The 22,942-nt window shown below is 39.0% G+C and overlaps 2 protein-coding genes across 2 annotated transcripts in view; one reads left to right on the forward strand and one right to left on the reverse strand.

Moving 5' to 3' along the window:
- helz (helicase with zinc finger) overlaps positions 1-7,702 on the forward strand; it is a 47,509-nt gene extending 39,807 nt beyond the window's left edge. The window contains exons 25-33 of the mRNA XM_085162483.1: positions 1,556-1,601; positions 2,110-2,297; positions 2,556-2,757; positions 2,888-2,974; positions 3,133-3,642; positions 4,272-4,527; positions 4,736-5,396; positions 6,252-6,546; positions 6,691-7,702. Coding sequence (XP_085018609.1) covers positions 1,556-1,601; positions 2,110-2,297; positions 2,556-2,757; positions 2,888-2,974; positions 3,133-3,642; positions 4,272-4,527; positions 4,736-5,396; positions 6,252-6,546; positions 6,691-7,034 — 2,589 coding nt within the window. The 3' untranslated portion in view covers positions 7,035-7,702. The remainder of the gene's footprint in view (positions 1-1,555; positions 1,602-2,109; positions 2,298-2,555; positions 2,758-2,887; positions 2,975-3,132; positions 3,643-4,271; positions 4,528-4,735; positions 5,397-6,251; positions 6,547-6,690) is intronic.
- Positions 7,703-8,421: 719 nt separating this feature from the next.
- LOC146516614 (voltage-dependent calcium channel gamma-1 subunit-like) lies at positions 8,422-22,128 on the reverse strand. Its single transcript, XM_085162485.1, has 4 exons — positions 21,485-22,128; positions 16,248-16,322; positions 13,199-13,345; positions 8,422-13,058 (listed from the first exon to the last, which is right to left on the reverse strand). Exons 1-4 carry the CDS (start codon positions 21,720-21,722, stop codon positions 12,826-12,828), a joined length of 693 nt encoding a protein of 230 aa, XP_085018611.1. The 5' UTR covers positions 21,723-22,128; the 3' UTR covers positions 8,422-12,825.
- Between the last annotated feature and the right edge of the window lie 814 nt (positions 22,129-22,942).

A 22,942-nucleotide genomic window follows, 5' to 3' on the forward strand; every position in this document is an offset into this window, starting at 1 on the left:
TTGGGATCTTACAAAGCTTCAAACGACGCGTCGACTATTAAATCAGTCGTCAACAATTTTGATAGTCGACGTAATCGTGACTAGTCAACTAATCATGGCAGCCCTAGTTGCTGATGATCAGTATTTTTCTAAAACTTAACCTCCTGACTGTTGTAGTGTTGTTAGGATTCAAGTCTAAAAGCTACAGAGCACATTTCCTCAGTTTGATTATTGTTTGGGGAAAAAAATCCACTCTTGGTTGATGTTTATCAGCATGCATCAAACACAGAACACTGTAAAGTACATTGTGGTTGCAATCATTTAAAACTGAAGCATTGTTGGGCATCCATTTTGCCAGATATGTACTGTATGCTTCACTGAACTTCAGATTGCTGTTTTCTGATGCAGATGGTGTTTTTCTGCAAGTGTGCAAGACTGATAGTTGTGCTCAAATTTGCCCCATGTTAATTCCCTTACTAAAAATATGTTTCAGTCAGACATTTCTCAGAAAATTCCTCCTTTTCATTCTTTCTTGCATGCCCCAGTACAGCACACTGCCCCTGTACTGACGGGTGGATTGTGCTATTGTCATTAATGAAGCTTTAAGCTAACAAACTTTTTGTTTGCTTTTTGTCAGAACTAAGAGAACATTAGGTTACATGATCTTCTTTGATTGACTGATTTCAGTCTTCTGGATGAAGCCAGTAAATGTTCATCAGTGGTCACTTTTCATTCTCAGCAGACTCCTACAGTCTGGGAAAATTATTGTACAAGATATCATGTTTAACACTTAGTTTCAGAGAACATTTTGCAGCAGTGAATCTGTGATTGGATCAAATAACTGCCCTGCTAGACTATAGGCACCAGTTTTAATCCAGTGTCTGGCATTGCTCAGTTGATGTTGCACAATGAAACCGTGACAGGGGAAGCTGCTTTGCTATCACATGTCAGACTCTAGTTGGTTTTAAGAAAGGGATCCTGCTTACGCTATACAGAATTTTCACATTTGCTGTGTTGTTGTAATATGACTCAGTTCTGCCAAGTCTGCATTTTACATTCCATTGCCATGTTAAACCATTTGAGTGGAATAAATATATTAGATATCTCTCCTGTAGTTTATTATGGTTTGGTTTAGCTGCTTCTCTGTGCAAGCTGGCAGCCTAGCTACAACACAAGTGTGGACATATTTTAGAGATCCATAAATACCCATAAACATTGGCTTTGCTGTGGTTAACACAGCAAGACTGAATGAAAAAGGCTTTGGCAGACTGTGTGTGCGCTAAACTCCATATTTCAGTTGGCACTTTTGCTCTGTATTATGATGACTAGTCATTTTCCTTGTATATCATGTCTATCTAAGACCATCATAGCAAATCCCACTGAATTGCTGTTAGCATCTTCCTCCTTTAAGTAAGCTAACCCACAGTCATCTACTATTTCTGTTGCATTACTGATTACATTAATAGCAATAATAATTCTCATTCTCCATTCTGTTTGTTTTCTACCAATGTGATATGAGAATAATTTTCTTTTGGCACATTCAGCCTCTTAACCTTTGTTACTGATTGTCTTGCAGGGTAAACATGCAAACCACACAGAGCATCTCCCACCTGAAGGATATGGTGAGTATAGCCTTTCTGCTCTTGATTTTCTAAATATTATCTTACCAGAACAGCAAGGAAACAGAAAGACAATAACACAAAACTAACTGTGTCAGTTGTGGTTAGTGAAGGGATAAAGGACAGCAAAAGATAAAAGGCTGGCACAAGTTTAGGTATAACAATGCTTGTTATTTGCCTACTAAATAACAATATAAATGTGAATTGTAAACCCATATTTGACAGCTTTCTAAATATTTTTTTATGTTATAGTGACAGGTGATATAAGAAACTTGTTAAGCACTGTCTTTGTCCAAGCCTAAATAGCTATAATTTAGAACCAGAATCTAGAAAATGAATATTATTTAAGAAATGCTCCCACAGATTTACTTATTATTATTAGTAGTAGTAGTAGTAGTAGTAGTAGTAGTAGTAGTAGTAGTAGTAGTAGTATTATTACAGATTTACTTTTGAATCTGACAACAATAATGTCATAACAGTAAAGTAATTTACCAATTTTACTTCTTTGCAGTCCAACCAAACCCAGCGGTGTTGATGGGGAACCCTATCCGGGCATTCACACCACCTTTGGGTGGCACACCAGCTGGTATGGGCAAGTCACCTAGTCCTGTGCAGAGGATAGATCCGCATACAGGTGCCAGTATCCTCTACGTTCCAGCTGTATATGGTGGAAACATGGTCATGCCCATGCCCCTGCATGTAAGTTTACTGGTGTGGTGTGTGTGTGTAATATTGTATTTTAAAAAGGAACCTATAAAACTGTTTGCTTCTTTTAGAAAAGTGTAAAAACCGCACTGCAGATATCTGTAAATGTAGGTCCTTACTATTTCAAATAAGTTGATCAGTTATTATGGTCACAATGATAGTATTAAAAATAACAACAGCTCCCCTGCCTGATTTCTGTGCACCACAGGAAAACATTTTATTGAAATGTATTTTTTTTTTCTTCTCCCTAAGTTGCCCTGGCCAGGTTACCAGAATCGCTTTGCTGTGGACCCTCGCATCATGGGTCATCCAGCAGCCATGGCTTACAACTTTAATCTGCTGCAGCCACCAAATAGAGGCTCCCCCATTCCTTATAGTGGGGTAACACACCCCTCTCCTCTAGGACTAGCCCAGCCGAGCCCAGACAAAGAGCCTTCTGACCCCATCAGAAATGGTTTGCCTTGACTTTCTATTTCTAAATCAAGAGATCAGTTAAAAACTCTAATCCAATTTTATGCCTTCATCTAGCAATGTGGAAATGGCAGTGTAAGTCTTTTTAATTTGTTTTGTTTTTGACGTCTTAGGTAAATTAGAAGGATGTTCAAAGTCAGAGCAGAATCATCTTCAGACACCAGAAAGAAAAACCACAGACATGAAGGAAAAACAGGCAAGTTGTTGACATTTAAATGTTTCTTTTTGGGGTTAAAAGTAATTTGTCTGTCTTATTTGTACCCAAACCCAAAACACATTTTGCAAAAGCAGTGATAAATTCCTTGTACAACATATGGTGTTTTTATACTAGTGTTTATCCTTCTTTTTGTCTAGGGAGATTTAGACTCAGGCCAAAGTCGAAGTCTGGATTCACAGACAGAAAGCCTAGTTGGATTTCCCAATCCTCTGCTCCACCGAAAAGACCCCTCAGCTGCCCAAAGACCTCTTAATTTCCAACTTGCGCCACCTAGTACACCCTTTCCTTCAAATCCAATCAGTGGAAGAACCTTCCCCCAGCAGTATTCAGTCACTAGGCTTCCTTATCGGGTTAGCCAGCCTCAACACCCAGGGATGGCCCAGCAAAATCAGCAGCAGCAACAGCAGCTCAGTCCTGCCTACACTGGTGGAAGCCATAATGCGTCTTTTTTCAGTGGCCCTATACCCACTCACAGACCTGTCCAGTCCCCGACTTTGAATGGGCCAGACTCTGGAGGAGTAGAGGAGATGAGTAGCTCTGTTAGGACTCCAATGGGCCACCCAGGAGGCCACCACTCAGGCCTGTCACAGCATAACAGGGTCAGCAGCTTTGGGGATGAGGGACAGGATGGAAACCCAGGAGATGGTTTGGGTGAGTAAACACTATATTTACTAGTAATTTAATTTTAGTTAGCTAATGAATTGTGTTACAAAGGAGGGAGCTGAATCTGATGATGACGGGAAATTAGCATCTTATTATTTCTACTTAGAATTTTCATTTAATTTGAGTCATTTAATTTGAGTTCATCTCTTTTTTTCATATAGACATTTTTTCAAGAGATTCTGAACTTGGTAGTCATGTATTCAGAGATGGTTCCGCTTATGCAGATGTTGAAGTTTGTATAGTATCCTGCTCAGGATTGAAAGGTGCTTGCACGTTCAATCAGACTGGTTCCGTTCTCCTCAAAGAAAACTTTCTCCGAACTTTTAAAGCAACAATCTCCATGGTTGAGATGTGAAGAGATTGTTTGTCAAATAGTCAAATTTCACATTCCTTTTTTGGATTAGAATGTGCAGCTTTCATATGTTTAAAAATATGAAAGGGTAAATATTTGATTTTGCAGTACATTTAATATATGGAATCGCATATTGAATATTTATTCATAGAGAATCTACTTAAAGGTATTCTTAACCATGTTGTGTATACTAATCCTGCAGCTCATATGATTATGCAGAATACATAAATGACTCCAAAAACTAACCAGACCATTGCCCTTTCAGATCTTCAGGGACCCTTGGCTCTAGAGGCCCTTAGCCAGCAGCAGCAGGCAGCTAGGCTGGGCCAGTGGGGGGAGGCAGCAAGCCCTTTCATCCAGGCCAGTGTTGCCTTTCCTCTGCCCCAACAGCTTGCCCACCTTGCTCAATCCAACATGGCTCGCTTCCCCCATCAGCTGCTTCGGGCAGGTAACTGGGGCCTTAGTTCCAATCTGGATGATGAAGCTGTTCCTTCTGCCTCGACCGGGCCAACTTTCAGCAGGTTAGACTGAGCACTATTATGTTTTATAGTCATTTGTAATGGTCTGCTAACTTGATCTCATAGAAATATTATAGGTTAAATATTGGACTTGTACTTTTTTATATCATATGTTAAGCACAATTAGGTATTAATTTTTTTCTTTTTCTTTTGTTTTAAAACAAAATACATAGTTCAAAAAAATAAAAAAGTAAACAATTTTCATTTCTAGGTATCCAGGTCTCTTGAGAGAGATGGCTCCACAGGAACAGCCTGAGCCCAGGGAAGCAGTTGAGATGCAGCCCCCACCTCAGTCTCGCCTCCTCCAGTATCGCCAGTCCCAGCCCCGTGGCTCGGGTGACCCTTCATCCTCTTTAGGTGCCATTTCCAATCAAGCTGGCCCTTTTCCATCAGGACTCTACCCCCATGACACAGGTCGGGATCTACTGAACGAAAACCTTCTTAACAGCCAAGGTCTGCAGCAGCACCCAGGGAATCCCCTGTACAATACTGGTAGCTTTCCACATCAGCCACCAGCTCAATCTGCCAGCCCCCCTCCTGCCCAGGTCAAATACCTTCTGCAAGAGGCCCAGTGGCCCCATGGTGGAGCTACATCAGTGAGCCCACCACAGCAGAACCCTCTGATGGGGAATCAGGGCCACGGCCTTCCTTATGGACTGCCCATCATGGCTCACCCTAGCAGGCAGGAGCAGGTTCACCTGATGCAGCTTCACCATCAACACCAGCAGCAGCAGCAGCAGCAGCAACAACAACAACAACAACAGCAACAGCAACAACAACAACAACAACAAAATCAAGGTCCAGATCAGGAGCCCTACCACCCATTATCCCCCAGAACATCAGCAGCCACAGCACATCACAATGTAGATGAGGTAAGTGCTCTTCATTAATGTGGTATTCAATAATATTTCAGTGAAAGTAGCAATGAGTCTAAATTAGCAATGCCTGAAGTAGCATCTCTATGCTAAGGTTATTCGTCCAAAGCAACAAAGTTAAGGGGGCGCAGCTGAAAGTGAAGGCACAAAGATCCAGTTCATCCAGTTACTCCAATTATGGGTGGTGATGCCCAGCAGACAGCTGTGGGGCTACAGCTGCTTGTGTCAGATCACTTGTCATCAGATCAGTCCTACTCCAATTTCTAGTATCCAGATGACTTATTAAACGAAAATCTGTGCAGTTGTTTTAATGTTGGAAATTAATGCCTAGAGAAGAAAAAATTGTATTGCCTCAGGCTCTAAACATTTTAACATTTTAAGGATACACTCAAACTTGAAGTACCAGAGGTTGTTGCTTGGTGTAAATATCATAAATAATACTATTTGGGAAATGAATTAGTAAGAACATTATGTAATGCTAATTAACCATATGGTCATATTAATGGTAAGCCAGAATTCAGCCAAATCAAGTTATTAACTGAAACGCTGTTTCACTCTTACTGCTCGCTGCTTTCTTAAAGTAGGGATTTCAAACAGCCCCGGATTATAATACACCAACAGACAATGGTGGATAATTGTGGGCTTAAAGTTTTGTTTTTAAATCACCCAAATTTTAACTTTTAAGTAACTAAACTAAGCAAGGTCTGGAAAAGGTTGTTCTCTCTTATTACAACACTGAGAGCATACATTCACTTTGTTGTCAGTCACAGGGAATTTAAACCAATTGAATACTCTATATATAAGGTCACTATATATCACCTTCTGACCTTGTTTTTGTATCTGTGTTTACAGTATGAACCCAGAGGTCCAGGGCGGCCTCTTTATCAACGCCGTATCTCGTCCACCTACCCAGATGAATCATCTCCAGCCAACACCCACAATACCCTGTCACAGCAATCCCAGCCTTGTGCATCAGATACCCAGGACCACCCTCATCCTCACATACAGCATCATCAGCACCCACACGCCCCCTACAGCTATCCTTCACATGACCACCTCTGGCCAAGTAATGGAGGCGGTCCGGGTCCGTTTCAGAACATTCCATGTAACGGAGCCGGCACACTCGCTCAGCATCGGGACCTTCTAGGTAAATCTTTCTGTTTTCAAGCCCAATTTCCTCTTCACTTGATTATTTGGATTGTTTTGAGATAGTTGTTTATTATATATGCTAAATTCTATGTCCGTGTCTCATTCACCTCTCATAACCTTTGGCTGCCTTCCCATATGACAGCTTCCAAGGCCCTTCGTCAGGCAGAGGAGCATGCAAAGGCAGAAGCCACAGGAACACAGCAGACACATCCACACTCCCTCAACTCCCTTCAGCATCAGTTTCCTCCTCTCATGCCCAACAACAAGCAGCAGCAGCCCCAGCCTCCCACCGAGCCCAGCGAGGGGTCTCCAAATTTAGGCAAACAGCCTACCATGTCCTACGCGAGTGCTCTTCGCGCTCCACCTAAGCCCCGGGCAGTTCGGCCTGAACAGGTCAAGAAGAATAGCGACCCCCTCTCCCTCCTACAAGAGCTGAGTATAGGAAGTTCAAATGGTAGCAATGGGTACTATTCCTATTTTAAATGAGTGTCACTTCTCCCACATAAGTGAGTAAGTAATAATTAAAAAAAAATAAAATAAAATAAAAAAAACAAATAAAAAAGAAAATTATAAAAAAGGTAAAATCATTTCTAAAAACACAAAAATTGTGCAAAGTGCATTTACAAGTTGTTTCTATCAGTAGGTTGGTTTTATGCATTTTGTTTCATTTAAACTTTTTATTTTTAACAGTCATTTTTTTTCTCCTATTTCACATATCTGTGAAGAAAATAAGTATATATAATGAATGCATTACTGGTATATATACATACTCATTATGTATATATGAATATATACTTATATTATCTACACTTGTATATGTACGTAATGCTTAAAAAAAAAAAGAAAAAAAAAAAGAAAAAAACAAACATAAAAAACATAAAAAGCTCAAAAACAATGGTGTCTGTTGGTTGACCACTTAGCTCCCGCTTGTATTTTTCCTTATTGAAGTTGTTTTGCGAAATAAGTATGTTTTTATTATTTTTTATTCCTCAGTTTCGAGTGGACATTACTTATTGATTTTCATACTACTGTAGATGTAATGGACATAAGCTAAGTGGTCAACTGACACAGAAACTACATGGAACAGTGTATAGAAGTAGATAAATTTTGCTCTAATATGTACATATAAAGAAAAAATAAAAGACTGAATCGTATGCCACAGACATGTCCTTAAGTTCCTGTATCATGCTAGATTTGCAATATGAGTTTTAAAGTTTTGTTTTTCCTGTTTTTAGCTTCTGATCTTTAATTCTTAGACATCCTTACCTGGGAATCATCTTCAGTCATTTTTAGTAGAAAATGTGATTATTTATGGGGAAAAAATGACAAATATCGATTGCATATTTTAGCTTTTACCAGCTTCAACATCAAAGCAGCAACAACTGTTTCATTCCTCCTCTCTTTGCGTTAAAGATCAGAGAACACCATCCTTTTCAGTGATAAGATTATCCTAGACTGCTTTGCTTGTGGCTGACACGCAGTTACATGAATTCTTTGTTGTTGTTGTTGTTGGTTTTATTTTATTTTATTCTTTGTGTAAGACCGATCATTGCATCGTGGACTTACTTTGCAACTCTTGTCCAACAGTATGACATTGTTTCAGTATAATTACTGGAGTGAAATGGTTTGTTTGTTTGTGTTTTGCTATTGGACAGAGTTCTGTTTTTATTGTGTTGTTTTGTTTGAAAAGGTTGCAGTACTCTGAAGGTTTGTGTATGTGAAGAAAGGGCAGTGAGGTCAGAGTAGTGTGTCTAACAGGCAAACTGAGAAGATCTAGAATTGCAATCAGATGTTTTTGAACACACTAAATTATTGGTCTTACGTATGTTGGAACTTAAGAGTAAACACCCTGAAATGTTGTAGGTGTGACACCTTTTTTTTATATATATATGCTTCTTTATTTTCTTTATAATAACAATGAATAGAAAATTGCCCAAAGTTGATGATAGACCCGTTATGTTAACCTGATCTCAGATGATTTGCCAGTTTCTTGCCACTTAGTTTTAGGCCAGAATGTCCAAAGGTTTTGAAGTCCTTAGGAATAAATATTACTTACATCTTTTGTTGTTTTGTCGCAAACATTGGTCATTGATCATTTCCAGTTCTGCTCAAAGTCAGCAGCTTTTCCATGAGCTGGGTATTTTGGAAATTCAGAATATGTAATATCAACCTTTTAAAACTGCTGAAAAGAAAAATGAAGAGTAACATAGAATTCGCTGTTCAGAAACCTTTGACTGTTTTGCTTTTAGGGTGTGAATACAAAGAATGAATCGGAAATGTTGGGTTTGCTCCTCGTGGTTCACAGATCCTTTTTATTCAGATTAGATATATTAACGCTACTGCAGTAGATGCGTTTCATTCTCTTTAATCTAACTGAAATTGCTCTGCTCGTGCTTTGCATTTCACTACGACGACATTTTTCTATATTTGTAACATCTTAATAAATTACAGGATGAATCATGCCGCTGAGTTACTCAAAAGGAGTTGACACACAAGAGGAAGACACACGTACGTGCACATGAATTTTACTTGAAACCCAGCTGATTTGAGTCATGTGGAAATTAAGTATAAAAAGATGCTCGCACACTGTATCTGCCTATTTTATTTAACAAAAAAAAAAAAAAAAAGCGACAAAGCAATAGTGACAACAGTGGTCCAGTGCTCAGTCCTGTCATGTAATTCATGAATTGTTAACACATCACTGCCCCATCTGCAATTTGCTAAAAAGAATAAATCGTCCTGCTGTTTCTTGGCTTCCACATGGTAGTTAATCTCTCATAAATCTCTCTAAAGGTCACTTCCTCAGAACCCCACTGCTAATAACTTTGTTTTCAGCAGAGAGCTTCATACACGGTATGGTTTCATTTTTGTCACATTCTAGCTCAAAGGTCCAGATTTTTTGACTTTGCAGAGAACACATACATGTAAATATGCATTTTCTAGGTATTTACAAACAAGAACTTTGGGAACGCCTCAATTTTGTAGAAGCTGTTCAAAGAAGAGGTATGCCCTTTTTAATTATGCAAATTCACAAAACAAAGAATTCTAGAAATGGACAACAACAACCCAGTTGGTAGTTGCAACATCTTGAAAAAAAAAATTTTGTTGTTTTTTTTTGTTTGTTTTTGTTTTTATCTTAAAGATGGTGTCTGGCTTATTAGGCAGAGGAGACATTATGTTGCAGCTGTTACAACTTCTTTCACTGTACAATGTGTATTTTTAAGTACATGTTGCTGGATTAGTCCTTCCCTGTTTTCTCACCACTTCCCAAGCTGTACAACAATCAAAATGGATTTGTTTTTAAATGTGAAGTCTTTTTCTTTTCTTGCATGTTGAGATGATCTGGCTGGTTTTTATCCCTGTTTTTACCAGTTTGTATTGATTTATCGATGGAGGAAAAAAAGAAGAAAAAAAAAAAAGCTTTTTGTTTAACCTACAGAGTCAGATTTTGGTATATTATTTGATGTGTACAATAACTTGTGACATTATCAACAAATCTATTATACTATTTTACTAATGTGTGAATCAAATATGTAATGGTCATGTTAGGTTTTTTTGGTTTAGTTTAGTTTTTTTCTTTCTGCAGTTAGTTGGCAGATGTGAAGCTGAGGTTGCTCCCTCGTGTGTATTGAATTTAAAATACTTTGTTTAGGTGATCTGTTTTCCACACAATAGTCGCTGGCTGGTCTCTGAAGTTGTGCAATACTAATATTTCACCACTTCTATAGATACAGTTTTGGTCTTGAAGCAGAGGAGATCGAGCCTTTTTTTGTTTGTTTGTTTGTTTTTTTTAAAGAAATGCTCATTTCTTTTCTTTTTTTTTCACAGCTCCCTGTCAGGAGTCTTTCTTTTGAAAGGAGACAATAAAAGCACTGTCTTGTGTGTGTGTGTGTGTGTGTAACAGTTTGATTTCACCTACCAGAAATCACAGTCTGAGGTGTGTATTTAAGTGGGGAGGGGGGACAAAGTGAAACCATCTTGTGTGTGGCACACTGAATGGGAGCAACCTTTTGCCCAGCCAGCAGAGAGCACTGTGTTCAGCTTTCTATAAGCGCCATCTTTTCCCGTTATCTGTTGGCTCTCCTCTGTTCTTCCCTCGCTGCAGTGAATCAATGGCTCACCTGTCCTCCCAGCTTCCCAGTCCCATTGGTTCCTTACTCGTGGGTACAAAACAATGGATAGATCTGTTTTACTCTTCTTCATTTCAGTTGGTGGTGGTTATGATTCAAGGATTTTTGACTGTTTTAAAGGTTTATTTTCTTTTCTTTTTATTTGTTTCTCTATTAAAGTGTTTTTATTGAAACTGTTTGAGTTCAGTTTCTCTGTCTTCTGAATTGTGTAGTTGTGTCACCCGGGTCCAGATGGACCTTTACTGCATTAAATAACGCGGTCCCGGATAAGTTTTCCACAGCATTTCAAGATTGAATTTTTATTACAAACCTATAAAGCTGTATATAACAAACACACTCAAAATCTAACGCATTCCAAACATTGTTACTGCATGCCTCATTCAGTGAAAAAACCACTACAAGTACAGGAGGTTCACGTCAAAAGCTGCCTCTATTTTAAACCACTGGAATTTTTTTTTTTTTTTTTTTTTTTGAGTGACAATACAACTTTAAAGTCAAGTCAAAGAAAACTTATTTTAAAAGTAAATAAACAACTGGATTCTTTCCTCCTCTGTGCAAAGATGGATGCAAGGCTGACAACAATGACAGTGTGGTTCTTCAGATACACCACATGTCAGCACAAAACGGTCTGAAATATGAACTCCTTCATGCTCGAGTCTGTTTGCACAGAACAGCAGTCATTTCGTGAGTGACTTTGAGAAAAGTAAAAACAAATATTTAAGAGCCTTTTGGTGTGTCACATAACGTCAGCAGCTATATAACCTGACTTATTTTTATAATGTTGTATTTAAAAAAAAAAAAAAAAAAGAAGCCCATTTGAGGAGAAGTTCTGTAAGTGTCTGACTGCGAACTTCATGCTTCTTCTTCTCTTTTATATCCCCTTGGTTGGTGTTGCACAATACAGGCTACACAGAAAAGGTTTATTCTAATAATGTCCTGTACATTTTTGCTTTTTAAACCCAGGTGACCTAATTTAGTTCAAATCCCTCACCAAATAGGATGGTCACTGACCAACTTTCACTCCTTAATGTGGACTGTTACGCTGTTACAACTGAATTATAAACTGCAAGTAAACATCAGCTAAAGTCCGTGCTCATAATCTGAAAATATAGTGCAGCTCCATCACTCTGTTAGTTTGCCGTTTGCATATTGTGTGATTGCACAGCGTGACATCATTTACAACTGAAATAAAATTCAATTGGCGCTCATCTCTCTGAAACTCTGCATGTAGGGTTACAATTCAGTAAAAGACCATGAATCTGTGGCTTTTTTTTTTTCTGTTATCTATGCTAACAGCGTGTATAGATGCAAATGGACATTCACCACATGGGTCAGACGGGTCATAACAACACATGAAAATGAACAGAGACATGTTTTGTATCAGTTTGGCATGGAAGCTGTCAAGGCCTTGTATGTGCACCTGCTAGAACTGAACCTTTTCCAACATGACTGGTGCTGCAGACCTTGGGTGTTTAGCATTCAGCTTGCTACAGACACATACACCCAGACTCTGAGCAAGTAGTTTGCTCAAAGCTTTCCTTTACTCATGAAGTTCTGGACTTAATGTGCAATTATTTAACTTTAAATGATGTTTTTTTTCTTTCTTTTATTTATCATTAGAGATTTACAGTTTAAGCTATAGGCTAAAAAATGACTTAATTGACAGTATAAGAGGGCTTCTTGGAGTGATGCCATAAAAAATACAGAAGCACATTAGCTATGTACAGGATATCATACATAATGCAGTACATAAAATCACCTGACCTGGATGTCAGGCCATTAATGCTGAAAATGTTTGTCTTTTTAACTAAGGAGTGACACATGGGGGAGCTAGTAAGACCATGGTCATAATATCGTAACTTTTCACCAGTAAAAACATGCCAGCACTAAATCATGAGTTGGAGGGGGAAAGGAATATCTTAAAAAATACTACTAAATCCCATGTGGGAAATGTAAGCTCTTAGTGACGAGTAGAGCAGGTTTTAAGCAACTGTGGCCTACAACACAAAATTGCAGGCATTACAAAGGGCCGCTCTTTACACTGTGGTTTCTTCTCTGATGACAAGCTGATGTCGTTGAATCTAACATCTGCATTCAAAATAAAAGACAAGTCATTCTTTTCCTGCATTTGTCCGTATGTCTTGCTATCACTCAACTTGTTCCGGCTCGGCGTCCATGCAGTTTTCCCATGGATTCCTGGGCATCTGAGGCATGGAGAGGAACAAGAGTGCAATGCCACAGAGAAAGAGGAGGACAAAGCCAGTGCAGGCACAAGCAAAGGACCAGCCGTAGTAGTATTCGATCCAAATTGTCTCCTCGCTCTCGATCATGCGCTTCACTGACTGACGCATCACCTCCAGTGAGATGAATGCACAGAGACCTGAGAAAGAGAGTGATGCTTAAACATTAGACACGGCTTATAGTAACACCTGTGGCACCTGCAGATTCCCATGCTCGCCAAATATGAAACACACACTGAACATAAAAGCAAAACGACTGTGAAACAGAAACTGAACACACCTGCAAATGCAAAAAACATGCCAGCAGGTTTAAGGAGGTAGTCTCTTTTTTTGCTTGTACCAGTACATGAGCCCACCAAACAAAGAGAGCCAAGGATCATGAAGGCCAGACTGAAGATGGAGATGGCTGCAGCAGAGATGTTGTACTCTGGAAAGACAAAAAAAAAAAAAAAAAGGTCAGAAAATGGTTCCCATGAAAAATGTAAGTCAATTTTACAGTCATGTTGTAAAATTTCCTGGATCTGCCACTGGCGGATTAGTGCATCTGTGAAAGTCTCATTAATGCTGAATGACAAAGACATGACCTGACAGGCAACAAATGTATATACTTTAATACTGAAGTGTTTTTTTCTTCTACTTGTAGGCAACAGAGCTCCAAATCTGCTGTGACAAATTATTATTAACCTGTCATCCATGCCTTCGCCTCTTCACGTTTTCTCGCTTTTCTTGTCTCTCTGTTGTCCATGAAGGTATTTGGGCTCCAGCAGAAGACAATAATGCTTTTTAAAGAAACGAACTATTTCTATTTATAATTATAAAGCAACTAGAAAGTTAAACTTTACTCAAAAATTAAATAAACATTTTTTTTAATTAAAATACAAAATAATCTCTTTTTTTTTTTCGAAACTTTGCTTAATTTTACATCTAAAGTCTTTTAGTTTTAGTTGGTTTAGTTTAGTTAGATTTAGTGTACGATATCACGAGATTATCGTACACTAATTTTGAAGTTGATTCAGTTGACTGTGTAAAAATTTGTCTCGTTTTTTCTGCTGAAATTTTCTCCACGGGTTTACAAAGGGGTTTTCTTGACATCAAATGCGAAATGTGTCCATACGTGTACTTTTGTCGCATTTTGTAGCATTCATGAGAAGCAGAGAGTGTAGGTGCTTCCCACCTTGTTTGTTGGCGACAGATCAAACATTGCGTGTCTAACCTTGCTGCACAAGGTGATTATTTCTGATTGGATTGCTTCCAAACTTGTCCCGCCTCTCTACATACCTTAATTCTTTGTAATTGGACCTCATGTAACCAGAATATTTTCGTCTCGTTTTTATTCGTCCACGCATGTCTGAGCACATTTCATCATATTTTTTGTCCTCGTGGGTTGTTTTTTATTTAGTTATCGTCTCGTTTTCCTCAAAAAAATAACTTTGTGAATGAAAACTATGGTGAAATTACTTAGCCAACGAAATTAACACTTTAGTAGCTGAAAGTATTGTTATTTTGTGGTATTTGGTACTCTGGTTAGTTTTTAGGAGTAGCAGGGCAGATTTAAAGTACACTATTGTGCCCAGGGTCATGATAACAGGGTGATATTATTGTATGGTGATACTGTGTAACTCACCATTTGTATTTGAACACTAATAGAAGTCTATGCAAAATAGGCTATGTCAGGTTTTGGCTATCTGGGCCTGTGACTAGATTAACAACCTGGGGTGGATGGATGAATGAATGCTTTGGGTCTTTAGATTAGTTCCCCAAAGAAAAACACCTGCTAACTTCTCCATTGCTTTTATTATAAATACAAGGTCTTTGAAATTGGGTGCACTAATATAAATGGATTCTGGTCTTTCATTTAGAGTGTACAACAGCAGCTGGCTAGGTTTCTGAGCAGACAGGTAGATAGGAACCCAGGCCTTTGATCTGTAGCCTGTTTGCCTGTGAACCATACCCTAGGGAGAGAAAGGCACCCCTTTGGGGGGGAAAAGCCTTCATCTTCTACTGGCAGGGGAGGATGGGCTGCACCCTGAACAGCTCTTTAACATAAACCATGTGTGTTAGAGGTTGGTGTCTAACTCAAGTCTGCAAAACCATGGATTCTCACATAGCGTGAGCAACATAGACATCAAAAAGCTTTCTGCATTTTATTCATACAGCACTTGCTTCACTGCACTGCTCAGAAATTTTTCAGCCTGCAGAAACATGAACTTTTCATGTGCTAAATTTAACCGTCTAACACAGAAAGGGGCAGTATTATGAGGAACTGGTCAAGCCACGTTCAAATTCACAGTGTTGCTACACATTGCAGTGATTGCTGTGAGATGTATTAATCTCTTTGGCAAGGTTCCTTTCTTTTAATGTGTACTGGAATAGGATTTATTTTTATTTTTTGCTATTGAGCGTACACTTTATGTCACTCTCCAAATTTAGCAGATTAGGTATGAGTACATATTAATACATACAGTATCGGATGCATCACTATAACCACCCTGCTGAAAGAGACAGTTTAGAAAGAAACTCCAAATGTCTGAGCCCATTAACCTGATCATCTCTCAAATTTTCAAATTTTCACTTCATTTACATTTTTACTGGGAGCATCCCTACATGCCCTAAAGTAGCTCACTGACCACACGTGTATGTTCAGACCACTAATGGCCTCTGCATGGGAGGGCTGTTGTACAAGGAGGAGAAAACATACACAGCTGAACAAATGTATGTACAAGATATATTTTGCTAAGGAACAAAATTTCGGGACTTTCGGGAGCTTCTGACCATCAGGGGAAACAACAAGAACTTGAAAAACTACTGAGGCAGACTATTGCATGTTATACAGAGAAATTGAAAATAGATATTGGTCATCTGGAGAAAGAAAGAAAGAAAAAAAGAAACAAGTCAGATTTCAGATAGGATTTCTCCAAGTCCCGTGAGATGTTCTGACATTGATAGACGGTCGAGTTTGCCTGCTGTGACACTGCCGACTGTGCTGTGGTCAGATGTGAAACATAACTGAAAACTTGAACCCACACGGAGAAGAAAAAAGCATATAATAATAATAATAAATTAATATTCTAAATAATAAATTAATCCAAATATTCTAAATAATAAATTAATCCAAATAATCTCACTTGCAGAAGCAAGTGAGATTATTTGGAAAATCGCGAAGCAACTGCTACATTTCGACTCGTCTGATGTTTACTTCACACAGAGGAAGGAACATTTTTACTACATGAATTCAGAGATGAAAGCAACTTATTATTTCAGTGTTTTAAGACAGAATAGGCCGAAGCAATTACCAAAGGGAGCGAAAACAAACAAACAAACAAACATACCTTTTTGTGTTTTATATTCAAATATCTCAGCGTCCTGTCCTGGAGTGAAGTGCCTGAAGTAAGTGCAATTTTCGTCTGTGAAAAGAAAAAAAACAAACAAAGCAAAACCATATTTAGTTTAATTTTCTCTTCAAATCTGCACAGAATATTTGTACTCCGTTTTGTACCAGCACATTACGATAAAAACACAACATTAAAATACAGATATTACATCCACATGTTGAAGGTAAGTTTAAAATTGATTATTTTTAGGGCTTTTGGAGTTCTAATGCTCTTATTGGGAAACTTTTGATTTTACAGATTTTTAAAAAGTTGGCCTCGTCTTGCAAAATTTTATTACAATAAACTTAAATGTCTTTATATGTAAATAAAAGCTCTACTGATAAAAGGCGAGAGAGCCATCAAGAGGGTTGTGAAGCACAGACATGATTAGTTAATTCTGTTGGGACTCTGATGGGAGCCTTTAATTGCACACAGCTATGATGAGTCAGTGTGGTATTCAATATGTTGCTATGTATGACCAAAAACCTTCCCGGACTTGAATCTAGATGCTCATTTTTGACCATATAATCTGCCAGCAAATAAACCAAATTGTCATAAAAGTGCTTTTACCTTGTGTTTGCTTGTCATTGACTGGGTTGTTTGGTTGTTTTTAAATTCCTCTCAGATCAAGGTCATATTTGTCAATGCCTAATTTATGTTTTATGATTCATTTTTATTTGACAAAATTTCTGTTTCTATTAAGACAGTTTGTTTTTCTTCTTTCTCAGGTTTGCTCCACATTTGTTTGCCCCATTAGCTGCATTCACCTTTTGTCACACGCCTTTGGAATATGGTACTTGTATTAAACACTTCACTTGGTCTCAGCTATAGCTTCCATTTTTTGTCCAAAAGGGATTTTACATCCCAAGATAATGTTACAATTAAAAGCGGCTTCCCTGCAGAACTTTCTCCTTTGTGTGGTTTGACTGTGGTTGCAGACATCAAGTTCGGTTTCTGTCATGCAGACGAGGTGTTATGCCTTAGGGATTTACAGATATAAAGCCAGGCGTTATGCATTATGTGATCACATAGTTATTTGAAAGAAGAAGAAGTCTTTGATGCTGTGCCAGGTAGAAATGTTATCCCTTTTAGAAACAGGCTTGGTGTACATACAAAACTTGATTACATTTGATGATCTACCACATTTTGGCCATTGGGATATTTGGCCAAAACATCGGGAAATACGATCATTCAAATAATTAAAAACATTTGAATGATCATATTTGCTCAAATAGTGAGAACATTTATGCATGCAGCACCAGATCATCAGTTCTCTCATGCCCAGTCAGGTGCATGTCCGTGATCTCGACGGTATGAGGGCTTAACACACAGGCACATTCCTAATCCCAGTTTCCACACGCGCTCATCATGGGAAGTGAAATGCTTTCATGTGAAAATATGAAGTACTGCATGGTATGATTTTATGGTAAGAGCTTGATAGCTCACGCTGGGATAGCATTGACATTCTCCTATTTCTCAAGAAACTGAGCTAAATGGGATGTCAGGTGCCCCTAAAAGGAAATAACAGGGTAATTTGGTGTAACAGGCGCAAATAGTATTTATGAATCATATTTTTCCAAGTCAAGTCAACAGTGTTCACAAAAAGCTGTGTTGAAATGGCAAGCTTTTAAAGCCATGTGTCATACTGTGTGGGCCTACATGCAAAAACTAAATACATAAAAATGTTTTTTTTATGAATGAGGACAGCGACTGGCCATCAAAGAAAGGAAGAAAAAAAAAAACCCAGTGGTTGTTACTAAGCAACAAGCGCTGCTGTTTTTCACTGGAGAATGTGATAGAGGGTTGTCACCTACTTGTATTTATTGAGTCAAACCTTGCATTCAAAACAGATGGTGGCCTTTGAACCCCCCCCCCCCCCACACACACACACACACACAAGCCTAAATACATAATGCTGATCAACGTCAGTCATCTACCAAAACATAATAATAAAAAAATAAAAACACATGGTCTCGATGTTAGAAAGTGTTTCATGATTATGTTCATTAAGCTTAAGCTTAGCAGGTTTATTCCCACATGTGACTGTGTGCTGCCCAATTAAACTTACCTCAGAGTGCATGTTTTTATAGAAATGTGAGGAAGAACTGCTGGATAAAAATGTATCTGTTATCATCTGTGGAAGCATGCTACAACAAACACAGAGACACACACACACTAATCCAATTTTGGGTTACTTGTTGTTAGTCCTCGTCCTGCCAGGCTGTTTTGACGAGCTCTATAAAGCCTCCCTTTTTCCAAATAGGGCTGTCCGCCATCTTTCGACTGACAAGGCGAGGATGCAGGATTAGCAGCGTCTCTGCACATTGTCATGTCAGCGCAGCGTCTTTCCTCGCATTGATTTGTGGTGTCAGTTCATTTTTGGCTACATTTGGCTGTCAAAGCCTTCCTCATTCTTTGCTTTATCAGCTATGACAAGTGGAGTGTTGTTGCAGGGTCAAGAAAAATGTATATATCAACCAAATTACTTTCAGTAAAGGTCGATCAGTGGCTTCTTTCAAACTTTTGTTACTACTTTGCTGCTTTTGCATGGAAATGTGTCCTAACGATGAAAGGTGCACTTTTCCCTTCTCTGTAATACTCTGTATCTAAGCACCCTCTTTGCAAATGCATAAAGCTTTGATCCCACTACAAACCTCAAATAATGCATGGATGCATGCCTATTTAGGTCAGAAAGGCATCACTAGCACCCTTTCCCCATATACAATGCCCATCCCTTGGTTGCTATGTTGCATGCCTATATAGGCAAAATACCATTGATTCCATTGCTTTTTTGGGCTGTGAATCCCATCCTCGGGGAGTGTGAAGTAATTTGAGTGGTGGGCTGCACGGAGATGCGTAGCTGCAAGAAGGTCTTGAGGGAACAGGCTGTGGGAGAGCAGGCCTTAGAGCTATGCCTGACTCTTTCAGGCGGCCCCGTCACTCAGAGGACTTGGCTTGAACACTTGACCCTCATGCGGCACAGCTGAGTATTTACGTGGCCTATATTTATAACTACAGCGGGTGTTTGCTGAGCAGTTTACACAGTAATATATATATATATTTTTAAAATCTCATGTTTTTTTGAACAGTTTTAAAATTGCTTACACTTTTGGCCAATAAAATGTCAGCGCAAAATTGTTGTTTTCAATACTATTGAAAATTAAACATAGGGTGAAAAACTTGGAAGCGGCTTGCCAGAATATCTGCTGTTGCACATTAAGACTTAACAGCCCCGATACTCAAAAGACATATGCAGTTAAATATAAAGCAGGATAATGCCAACAACTAAAATATTCATTAGGTTAATTTGTTACTTTTTTTCTCAAAGCTGGTGCTACATGTCATGTAAATCTTTATTGTACACTTAACTTGATTTTATATCACAGTCTGTGCTTTATCAACAGCTGATATAAATAACAAGTCAACCCATATTTTCCAGTTGAGTCTCTCTCAGCGAACACAATCTCACACGCTGTTCAAGTCCTGTGTTGGATTAGAGTTTGACACCTCTCTGAGGACAAGTGGTTATGATAAACAATATTGTTCCTGTCCAAATACAGTGGGCCTGGGGAAGCCCCTGGAAACATGGGACTTCTGCCTGTTTTTATTTACTTCTTCTAAAGCTATTTGCCAAGTGAAACGGATCTGTTTCATTTCAATGACTGTAATATATTGCATTGTCTAAAAATATTCCAGATCACTGCTTTCATTGTGTAGTTGTTTAAAAGTCAAAAACTGCACATGAAGAACCCAACCCAAAAACATTTGTCTCTTGGAGTTGCTGTCTTAAGAATTCCCTGTGCGCCTGGGCGGGTCACACTTATTTGGAATATTCAGCACATGCCTGCAGCAACAAGCCCCCCTCAGGCATCTCACTTGCTCCTGAGATGGCCCTGCAGTGCAGACAGTGTCTGGGATTCCTAAAAGTTGCAGGCTGCCACAATCAGGTTCTATTTGTAAGTAGTATAAATTTGGTATGTCTGGGCACGCTTCCAAAATCTCATATAACTTGCATCACCTATAAACTGTGGTGGGCAAAGTATTTAGACCATTCAGTTAAGTAAAAGTATTAATGCCAGTGTAAAGTGACATGTTGAGTAGGCTGGTGTAAGCATACACCACTGCAAACACAATCCAGAAGGAGAACAGCCTCCATTTGATGTCTCCGTGTTATATTAAATATACCGACATTTCTATTTCTATTTGATGCACAAGCAGCATTTAAATTGGATCATTTTTGTGCTGTTTTCACCTTACCTGCCTTGTACAGACTGAAAGATCCTTAATATGTTAAAAAAAAAAAAGATGAATGGGTTTTTGAAATGAACATGGCCAAATTAAAAACTTTAATTTCCCATGGCTGTGGCTGTGGTAATATTAGACTGTGAAATCTATCTCAAAAGTGTCCTCAAGTAAGATGTTTGAGGAAAGGCTTTTCATCACTTTTCATGGAGGCTGCTCTATCCAGTTTCTCTGTATGTCAGGGAGCTCCAAAGCAGTGTCCATATCCATATGGGTATTATTATCAGCTGTCTGCAGGTTCTGTGGCAGCTGACTGTACTAATAAGATTATCTGCCAGAAAAGAGGAGCCAACCAACAGGATCAGCTGTTAGTCTCCTGCTTAGATTTCTCTGGCTGATCACACATCTATCTACTGTTATCTCATGTCAACACTTTACATCTATGGTTGGTCATAGTGGTTGGTCATTCTGGGTGCTGTTTATTCCAAGACCACCAAGATAGTTTAAACACAGGCTAAACTCTTCGACTAATATTTATATTACACTACTAAAACACATTTCAAAGATGTTTCAGAAGTCTAATCAAACAGGCCCTGAAATGCTGTCGGCACATAACAATATGTATCTACAGGAAAAAAAAGAAAAAAAAGAAGAAGAAAAAACAAGCTGAATGCATGAAAGGACTAAAACATGAGGCATACAACAGGATGTGTTTGTGTTGCAAAGGGAAGTTTAGAAAGTCATATGACATGTCTAGTGATCCTGCATCAGGATCTCTATTCTTAGTAGCTTCATACCTTAAAGTAGCATCTTACTCGCATGCAATATCTTTCCAAAAAAGACTGAACCTTTGGAGAGATAGCACAGCCACAGAGACTGAAAACTAAAAACTGGCTCTCAGGTTCACTTTCATGCTCCAGTTGCAAGAAGTTTTCTCTCAGATTTTCTCTTACCTCCAGGCAGGCTGATGGGTCCGCAGCCTTGCCCTTCGTCGTAGTGTTCTGAGCTGATGTAGATGTACTTCTTGCACAGCCTCCACAGGCCGAAGTGGGCCGCCTCACAGGTCTCATTGAGTTTCTCCACCTTTGGGCTAAGAACTGCCCAGTGGTCCGTTACCACTGCCGTGAACATGCATGCCATACCCACCAGCAATACAAAGATGGCAATCTTAATCTTTGTACGCTTGTGCATGTTCGCAGGTGGTGAGATTTCTGTTCAGTGAATATTTTCCCCCTGATAAAGGATAGGAAACCTTAATAAAACTGGATGCTCTGCAATGTAGACACACTGGTCTGTGTCCTTAGGGCTTCTTTCCTCAGTGACTGCAGCACAAAAATCTCTTCTCCTTTTCTCTCACCACCCAAGACTAGTATCTTCTCTCCTCCAGTCACAAATCTGTGCTTCTGGTTGGAAAGGAAAGGGGCCAGACGGCTCTGTCCTACTTTCAAGTCTCCTTTCCCCTACTCACTGTGAGGTGCTGCACAACTCAGGGGCTGCAAGTTTAGATAAACAGCTGTTGAGGTAGATCAGGGAAGTTGATGACCAAAGTGTCTACCATGGTGGGTAATGGGCGTAGAGGGGGTTGCAGCATGTGCTGGTCAGTGTTTTTCAGGGGCGGGGGGATGCTATAAATGTGATCGGTGAGTCAAGTTGTCAGGCTGTCTTCTTATCTGGTTACACTGCCAGTGGGCGGAGATGTGTAACGTGGACTAACATTTGTCTCTTGTCTTCACATGAGAACTATTAAAGTAAACGTCTCAGCCTTGGAAATATAGTTTCCTCTGCTTCTCAGTTTCATTCATCACACTGTTTGTGTCTTGTATCTCTCTACCTCACCTTAACACTGCGTCTGTGTGGATTTGTCTCTGTAAACTATTTATAAGGAAAAAGTGGAAGCGTTTACAAAGAGCAGCAACTGTGTTTCAGCTGACAAGAAAAGCATTTTCCCCCTGGAACAATAACACTTTTAGTCTTCCTGTCAGGAGGGATACTTAATGTGTCTTATGTACTGCATATAAAATTTGTCATAATTTTTCATTTTCTTTTAATAGCTGAAAATGTACTTATTTTCTATCATTACAGTATTAGCAGCATACCAGATATAAACAAAAAAACCAAAAAAAACTAAACCAAAAAAAGAAAAGCAAAAAAGAATAGAGACAAGGGACACACTTGAGGAGGAAAAAAATGACAAAAGGTGTGCTAATCCCGTTGATTCCTCTCCGACTGTAAGTCATGTCGGCACGGTTTTTAAGAGTTGGCCCACTTCAAGTCTCTTTAAAAGACTTGTGGCCCACTTTTTCCCTGGCGTGAGCAGAGACACCAGTGAAAGTCAAAAAGTCATCACAGCAGCAAAATAGAACCGTGAGAGATCACTGCAAGCTAGCACACACACACACACACACACACAC

This window comes from Neolamprologus multifasciatus, chromosome 6, assembly GCF_963576455.1.
Source record: "Neolamprologus multifasciatus chromosome 6, fNeoMul1.2, whole genome shotgun sequence".
Classification (NCBI taxonomy): Eukaryota; Metazoa; Chordata; class Actinopteri; order Cichliformes; family Cichlidae; genus Neolamprologus; species Neolamprologus multifasciatus.